This window comes from Dermacentor silvarum, chromosome 9 (assembly GCF_013339745.2).
Source record: "Dermacentor silvarum isolate Dsil-2018 chromosome 9, BIME_Dsil_1.4, whole genome shotgun sequence".
Taxonomy (NCBI): Eukaryota; Metazoa; Arthropoda; class Arachnida; order Ixodida; family Ixodidae; genus Dermacentor; species Dermacentor silvarum.
The window spans coordinates 52,995,576-53,004,635 of NC_051162.1; the positions used below are offsets into that span (position 1 = coordinate 52,995,576).

Consider the following 9,060-nt stretch of genomic DNA (forward strand, 5'->3'; position numbering starts at 1 on the left):
CGTGCCGAAATGTCTTTTCGAGCGTGAAAAAGACAATGTAGGCAGAATCCAGAATGATTACCGGCGTCGTTGGTAGTTTTGGTCGGTGGTGCATGCCGGCACGAAAAAATTTCGGGGCTGAAGCCCCCCTCCCCACCCTGGCTACGCCCCTGGCTGTTATTGTTCCGCAACAATCCTCTAGCACATAACCACAACTGAAAACGATTGCTTCTAAAAATACCGTAATGCCACAAATGTCGTAAACTGAGCTACTATGGGATAAATAGTGCTTTGTGTTCCGCGATTTTCATGTCGTCAGGATGCCCGAGCGGTTTGAGGCGCCGCGTTCAGGTTGCAGTGCGGTCTTCCGGGTGTGTGTTCGAATCCCACTTTTGACGATACTTTTCTTTTTCAATTTAAAAACTTGTTTTTGCATTTTGTATGAAGACGTCCGGCCACCGGCGATGGGAGCGTCCGCTCTTGCGCAAGCGGATACTGCTATAGTTTGTGCGCCGGTGCCGCGGCGGAAGCCGCGGTGCCGGGTGCCGACGTGAAGTGGTGGTCGTTGGGGTGTTGCGGAGCGCAGCGTAGCAACACCCCAAATAAAAAATACTGCTCCAGTCAGGTAGACTGCTCCCTCCCTGACAGTGAGATTATATTTGGATCATGAAAGCAGTGATGCGTTTATATAGGAATAGCATCGATCCCTTCACAGCAGCCAAAGTTGTGCTATTTTCGAATAGTTAAGGGCACCAGTTGTACCTAGGCGTTCCCTATATTTTAGGCAGAGAAATACCCAAGTGCCTAGCCCACTTGGTCATGTGACTTTTGCAACCACGTGACCCGAGGATCGCTCTCCTCTGTTTGCCGCGACGCGCTGAGGAGACGTATTGCGCACGGCGCGCCGCCGTGAGCGCCATCTCGTTTCTCTAAAACAAACTACTCCGCGAAAAGCGTCAATACGCGACACACTCTTGTGAACGCGGTTGATGAAAATGCATTTACGCGACGGATTGGTTAACAGCATGTAGGTATTTATGCTTGGGCAGTTTTGACGACTTGAGCAAACTTTGAAATTGTGTACAGTTAGTTCTGAGTTAACGCACAGTAAATGTTGCGTGTGTCTGTAGCGCCACTGCGCTGTGAACATCCTTGAAAATAATATTCTACGAAAGCTTGAAGTTAAGCGTCAGAGAGGCGGACACACGGTGTATTCGATAGAAAAAAAAACCGGTATTGCTTCGAACGTAAGGAATAACACACACAGGGCAGCATCACGCTGATCAATATAGACAACGCGAAATATATATATATAAAAAGGGATGCCACGCGGCGTTTATGAAATGAAATAAAACAAGGCGAACGGCGGTACCGCAGTCTCACAATCACAGGCAGAAGCTGGTGAGAGATTCCCACTTGTAGAAAAATATTTCACGTGGTAGCCACAATAGTCGGTTGAATGTACTCATATATCCATGCAAATTGGAACACAATGGCTTTTTGCAGTTGCGTCGGTTCTACTCTCGTTGCACGAACGTGAAAGTACGTAGCATCGACACAGACATTTCTCACTTATTTGCCCTCATATAGCGCTGCGACATACTTAAGAGTAATGCCATATATTAGGAAAGCGTCGGAGAGGCGGAGACAAAAAACGCACATGAGGTTCACAGTGACGTAAACGGCCGGTGTTGAGTCATTTTTAACTAACGACGCTTATTTATTAGTGTTGCTGCCTAAAAGACTGTGCACTTTTCTTCCGGGTTCAGCGGGTCTCCAGTGGGGCAGCTGAAGGCCTCGCGGAAAGCCGGCACGTTCCGAGCAGCGGCGTTGCATTCGTTGCCCAGAGGTTCCGAGAATCCGCGACACTTGACGAAGCACCACGACACGAAAAACAGCTGCGTCGCCGTGAAGTTGCCCGCAAGGGTGTCATGGGAGCCCCGTGCTTCGTACGCATGCGTCACGACGTCCAAGGACGTCAAGTCAGCCAGCGTCGCCCACGGATTTCTGCGACTCGAGTTCCGGGCACACGTCAGGGCGTCCCGGACGGTTCCACCAACCGTTGCGTTTGCAGCCGCATAAGGCATCAGGGCCAGTTCGGCGAACGTCAACGCCACGACTGTCCCGAACGCTCCGTACTTGACGGCGTCCGCCAAGTACTCATCGTAGAGAGGAAAGGAGAGCGCGTACGGTGCGAGGACGATGTCGCCGTCCCAATACGAGTGGAGAGACAACTTGTTGATGGCGTGGGAGCCGAGCTTGCGCGGCACGCTGGCCCATCCATGAAGTCTCCTCGCTTTGAGTGCGGCCTGCCAGTTTCCCGCAAGGGACACGTTCATATCGGGCAACAGCGCGTTAGCCGCTTTTCTTGACTCCTCAGTCTTGGGAATCGTTTGGTTCAGGACACTCATTACGGTTTCCAGAGAGTCCCACTGAATCCCCGTCGATGCTTGGGAAGAGTGCGGTTCTATCGCGGAAAGGCGAGCAGCGAATTCGCTTCTGATGGCCACGAGAATGCGCTCCACGTCCCGAGAAACGTCCGGCGAGAAAACCTGGGCGTTGTACGGCACGAACAGGTAGTCCCCGATGAACCTGTAGACGAGCGCGTAACAAAAGCGTCCCTGCTCGTATTTTATCGTGTCTCCGTTCGCTGTACCGTAGGAGTTGAAGACGAGAGCTCGGTTGGCGAATAGACTGGTATACCTCACTGCCATCCACGAGACGAAAGCGTGCGTGCTGGCTTCGCCCCACCGGTTCCACAGGTATAAGAATGTCCTCACGTACCTTATATTGAAAGCCTGGAACTTGACCACTGAGGTGACGTTCAGTTCCGCGAGACGCTCTCTCCACTTTCCTTCATCTAGTACGATAGACACCGGTCCACGCACCAGTACAGGAGTCATGGCCTTGACGAGTGGACGAAAGAATTTATTCTCAAAATTGATTGCTTCTTCAAACGTAGCTGTTCCTTTCGCGTCGCCCTCGGCAAAGTGCGTTTTGAGGTAGTCGAAACTCTGCCGCCACGCATGGAGATCGTGGAGCCGTTGCCGCTCTCCAATGGCCAACTTGAAAGAGTAAGGCACGTCCATCCACACTATTTTCTCGTGCGTTAAAACTTGAAAGACCACGGCCCAGTCGAGTTCGATGCTCAAACGAGCAGTGTGCGAAGAACGTCGGGTGCCGCGGATATCCGAGGCCACACGACGCCCGCCCGAAGAAGGTGCTCGCGGACCACTGGTAACTCGTCGCGCTCGCCTCGCCACACGTCGTCGCAGGAGCGGTAGAAGAGGCTGATCTTCTGCGCCATGCTCTGGTCAGGGTGGGCGGGGCTCCTGCCCTTGCGAATGACTTTCGTCATCGCGTCCACCGCATTGATGGCCACTGCCTTGTAGACCGAGTGCTTCTGTTGGAACCGCCAGCCGCTACATACATAGGCGTCGAAGTCGCTGCACGGATCGACAGACTGATTTACACTATAGGCGATGAGCTTGGCGAACTCGCTGCAAGCGGTGGTGGTGCACAGCGCGAGCTTCTGGGGACTCCACCGGCTGAAGAGGACAAAGAGCACCAGGACGCAAACGCCGAGCAGAGTCGCCGCGACGGCTGCCAGAACAGTGGTGACACGGAGCGCCGAACGCTTCTGCTTTGGAGGCGAAGTAATCAGGCGCGCGTAGAGGGCCCTGGGTGACTGCGACAAAAAAAAAAGACAGATCTTGAACTTCTCTCTTAAATAATTTATTGATGACAGGACTGTGAAACGCGCATTATGCGAGACTGTTGTTTATCTGCTATGCGTTCACAGATACCAAGTGTTTAGTTAGACACGCAAACAAGTAGAAACCGTTCTCTTGCAGGCTAAATTTCGCCTTCGACGTGACTTAAATTTAGCGCCAACAGGGCACTTGACTACTTGTGTCCCAAGTGTCCACTTGTAGTAAGAGCCACTTGAGCCCTAAGTGTCCATTATATGGACACTTGGGGCTCGTTCGCGCCGTCGGCGCCCCCGCCGTCATTGTGCTGTCCAAGTTTTGACGAGGGAGGCTCCCGCATGAAGGAGTAGGTGTCTATAGACGCGAGATACGCGCAGTGCGTTTGCCGCGAAAATGACGAAGCCAAGTGAACGCACAACACGCTCCGCTCAATCGGCCGTGCAGCGGAGCCAGAGCACCGCCATGCCTTACGCTGCTAGCATGAGCGTTGTGCGCAGAAACACTATAGAGCTCCTGCTGAGCAGCTGTGCGCATACCACACCGGGGTGCGTACAGTATATGGTCTGAACAAAACGCGCCGTACATTTCAAGCTCCACATAAAAAAATTGTGGGGTTTTACGTGCCAAAACCACGATCTGATTATGAGGCACGCCGTAGTGGGGGACTCCGGAAATTTGAACCACCTGGGGTTCTTTAACGTGCACCTAAATCTATGTACACGGGTGTTTCCGCATTTCGTCCCTATCGAAATGCGGCCGCCGTGGCCGGGATTTAATCCCGCGACCTCGTGCTCAGCAGCCCAACACCATAGCCACTGAGAAACCACGGCGGACAAGCTCCACGTTACTACACGTTACTTGAATATGTAACAGCCATTTTCTATTACCCAGACCCTCCACAACCACCTGTAACACTTCTGAATGTTTACAACTCTACTGATAATCCTCTCTCCTGTCTTCAATTTTCTTCTATCCTTTCCAAAACACCGTCACATTATGCTTGGCGGAGCCTTCAATGCCCCAAATTCAATCTGGGGATTCCCAAAAACTCTGTGCTCTGGCCACCTTCTTCACACGCACACTATGTAGCACTCTTATACGCTCATCAAAACACCAGGTACACCCACACGAGATGGACACGCGACACAATGCCATACAACGCCTGACCTAACCTTTCACCATGCCCACAATCCTCCAGAGACTTGGCAAGCTCTTCCTGACACCCTCCTGTCCGACTATCACATAACTGCAATTGAAGTCACCCTCACTCACAAAGCCAAAAAAAAAAAAAACGTATCACCCAGACCAACTGGGACCTCTTTCGCCACCTGCGAGCCCAGGAGTCAACTCCCAGCTATGATACGTGGGTGGACTCACTGCGGCGGACGCGGTCCCAGGTCCCTACTATTACAGAAACCAACCCCCGTTGGACCAACCCTCATGCGTCTCTGGACACGCCGTAGACATCTTAGTCGTATCCGTACCCAAACGCACAACACCCAGCTTAGACACAGACACACTCACGACTCTAATCACTCAACGTGACTCAACACTGCTACACATACTAATTCACTGCTCCATTCTTGACACAACTAAGTGGAATCGCATATGCGATTCTATCAATTCTTCCCTCCACACTAAATCAGCCGGGTTGCTCATTAGGTCCCTCCTTGGCCCTCAACCTGCTACCCTCCGCTCAGCCCATAAGCATCTCTCCGGGCATGGTCCCAGTCGCCTCTTTCAACAGGTGACCGATAAGTACATCCTTACCTCACTCCGTTCCCTCTACCCTGAATACATAGGGCCCCCTAATAGCGTTTTTGGCAGCACCTTCACTTACCCAAGCTGGAACGAGCCGTGGCTGAAAACAAGGCTAGAACCACTCCGAGTGCGGACCACATTACCTACTCGCTGTTGAAGAACATGCATGATTCGGAGAAAGAATTTTTTTTACACAAAATAAATGAACACTGGACCACCGGCACTATTCCCGATGAATGGACTTCTCTTCCATCATCAAACTCATACCAAAAGCTGGCAAGCCCGCCACCTTTTCCAATCTGCGTTTCAGTTCACTCCCTGTGTCGGCAAGACCATGGAATGCATGGCATCCGCACGTCTTGCATATCTTCTCGACAGCACCTACTTCTTTCCGCATTATCAGATTGGTTTCCACCCCCACGTCTACTCAAGACCTCTTTCTCCCCCATGAAACTTTCTTCCAACCTTCGAGGTGTCAAGTGCACGCACTTGTCGCTGTGGACGTTGTTAAGGCCTTCGATAACCTACTTCATGATGCTATCTTCTCCCCTCGAAGACACCCGTTGTGGATTACGACTCTACACGTACGTTTCTTATTTTCTCCGCTCCCTACAAGCCCAGTTCCGACTTGGCACCACGTTATCCCCACCCATGTTACTCACCCGCTGAACATCCCAAGGGCCCGTGCTCTCTCCAACCCTTTTAATGCGAAGGTTTGCGAACCCCTCTGCGCATTTCCTGCTGAAGTGAACGCATTTCTCACTGAACATTTCTTTCGAGTTACGGAAGGGCGCTCCCTCCTTGAGACGCATGGCGCGTTTTCATTGGGCATTACCGAGGGAGGCGTAGTTAGAACACAGGTGATCTTGCACGTAGGCTCCCTAACAGGTGAGTGCTTGTGCGGACAAGGAACGCGCTCATAAGACAGGCTTGCGAGAGTGACAGCGAGGGTTACATGGCAACGCGGCAGTTCACTCTCCACTTACGCAACACCTGTCGCGCTACTGTGGCAGCTGGAATCCCCTTTCACCCGCTCTGCTCCGTCGAGGTGCGCTTCTGCCCCGCCTTGTCCCAAGAAAGGGCTTCACTCTACACGTCATACCGACGCCTAGGACTCCCTACGGACTCAGCATCGCTGCTGCTCTTTGCCGGTCTGCACCACGGCTCCGCCTTGAGGCACCTTCGCACATTCCTGGAGGACACGGCCCGGGGCTGTCGTGCAAATTGTGAATGCGCCGCCTGGCTACCCCTGACGGTCAAGGGCTGTGGAATCGATCGACCTTCACCCTCTTTTCGTTCTCTTTTGTTCTTTACATCCCCCGCCCCTTCCGCAAGGCGCTCAGTTGTGCTCCCTAAAGGGCTGCAGAACATAGCGCCTCTTGCTCTTCACAACCACACTCTCTTTTTCTGCCCAGCGTTCTGGCTCAATTTGTTTGATCGCTTTGAAGGGGCCAGATGCGGTGAGAAAATCTGACAATTGTCTACCGAAGCTTGAGCATTCTTTTCCACGAGAAAGGCCATGGGTAGTATGCGCATCAGCTAGGAAAAGCAAATAAGCGATAGTAAGCAAAAGCGAAGTCACAGCAGAGCTAAACAGTGCTTACGCATTAGTAGACAATTCTGTGAATTTCTGTAGAGTTTTTTATAGTGCTTAGAAGAACTTGGACCTTTTTTTCACGCTAAAGAGAATGTCAAGTCCAAATGCCACGTCAATATGCTGCATACATTTCTTGCAATCAGACCCAAGGTTTCCCGACACTGGCAACACTTCTTGCATGCAAGAACGTCCGGTTGTCCACCATGTTTACTTACTGCCGCTAGATTGTGATTAGTATAATAGGAAGCTCGGAAAAATGTCCCAACTCCTTTATAGGAACTGCAGCTAGTATTTCTTGTCGATCTATTACTCAGTCATATATCTATGTTTGCTTATACACATAGAAAAAAAAAAAAAACGTGTCAGACTCACCAGATAGCTGAATTTTCCGGATGAAGACACCTTGCCAGGTTCTGTAGGGCACTGTGAAGCGATGAGAGCAGACTTGTTTATTCAAACCGAACAAGATGAATACATGAAGCGAACGAGGCGCGGTCGGCAAACGCATAGTTTACAGTGCTAACATATAGTAAAAATGCTAAAAACAACTACCCGCTTTGCTCATACCTCCGATGGAGACCGTTTGCTCGTATACACAGTACGTACCCGTGGACTCATCGGGCTTGATAGAGTCAAGGCCGAAGTCGGCCTGGAGGCCCTATGTGGAGACGTGGCCATCGACCTGAGTCGGAAAATGACAGCAGCAATTAACAAATAGTCACAGGCACTTCGATAATATAGTGATAGCGAATGCATGGACACTGCATGAGAATTTCTCAACGTCACAGTCGACGTCATGTTCAGCATCAAGTCCAAGTTCGATAAAATATTGCAAGAAGCGTTCGCTTCCCCCTGCCGCTGCTCTTCATCATGCCAGCGTTGTTACTGAGAATTATCGCTTTCATTGAGTCGTATCTGTTGAAGCTTGCCTATGCGCACGTGACACCATGCTTGTTAATTTAATTATTAAGCGAACGTCTGATACAGCCAATACAAACATTACTTGGCGTAGTTATTTATTACTTTAGTATTGCCATGAAGTTTTCCGCCGAAACTGACTTTCTTCACAGCCAAGTGTTCTTAGCCTCTTCCTTTGACTTTTACACTGCCGCCGCTGCTGATGTCCTTCACGCCGTGTCGAGAGGTGTTTCAGAACGAGCATAGACCTTTTACAGCACCATCCCCATGGTCGCCGCTATACTTTTTCACGTGACAGCGCCCGTCATTGAGCGCCCACAGAGTGGCGTTTGCTCGCTTGTTACTATGCAGAAGGCGGCCGCACGCACGGCTCAGACAGCCGCTATTTCGGCGACCATGCATGTTGAGCAGTCACTGTTCAGATGACACAAGACTTTGGCCACATCTGCAGCGGCAGTGTAATTGAGACTTTCCTTTACACATTCTGTCGGCGCTTCAGTCTTATTGCGCAAGCTTACCGGCTAAATGCTTTGAATATAGCAGCCTGATTTTCGCTTTGGTCCTTTATAGTCTAGTCTTCACAGAGGTTCATTTGTGTGGCTGTTACTGCCGTGCAACTGCAGTATAGTTGTTATTTGCATATGAAACAAGTTCCTTGGGAGTCTAGGCGTGTGTGCGCGCGCAGAAAGTGCCTGTTTAGCGATCTGCTCCGACCGCGTTCGTTGGTTCCGAACGCGTAATTCTTGTCGCCAGCGCTAATAAGATAACTTGGTGATAGTTTTCGGATTACTTCCAGCACAGATTAAAATGTATTTGCGTAGCGTGAACAAATGATTGGAGGACGCTTAAGCTTCGCCTTTAAGAGCGGAACGCGACAGCATTATTGGACCCCTTTCGCATCGCATTTTTGTTTCAGTGAGCTTCACCGCAACACACAACGTGATAAAGCCAGCTTACAAAGACCAAGCTTACACCGATCCCCTTAAAGTCGGCTTCACTTTTAAACAGAAATGCATTGCTGGGAAGACGGTTTTCCAGGGGCAGTATAAGTCGCTTTATATTAAAATGTGAAGGCCCTAGGACCTTTTTTATTAT

General features: G+C 50.7%; 1 protein-coding gene across 1 annotated transcript; it reads right to left on the reverse strand.

Annotated features, from left to right (window-relative positions):
- Positions 1 to 3,127: 3,127 nt before the first annotated feature.
- Positions 3,128 to 7,665, reverse strand: LOC119463592 (neprilysin). The gene is made up of 3 exons (XM_037724420.1): positions 7,654 to 7,665; positions 7,420 to 7,470; positions 3,128 to 3,667 (listed from the first exon to the last, which is right to left on the reverse strand). Exons 1-3 carry the CDS (start codon positions 7,663 to 7,665, stop codon positions 3,128 to 3,130), a joined length of 603 nt encoding a protein of 200 aa, XP_037580348.1.
- Between the last annotated feature and the right edge of the window lie 1,395 nt (positions 7,666 to 9,060).

Bases quoted from the DNA above. Each gene is read 5' to 3' on its own strand.
- LOC119463592 (XM_037724420.1), bottom strand. The intron at 3,668-7,419 runs GTGAGTCTGACA...TTTTTGTCGCAG, and splicing joins CCGGAAAATTCAGCTATCTG to TCACCCAGGGCCCTCTACGC.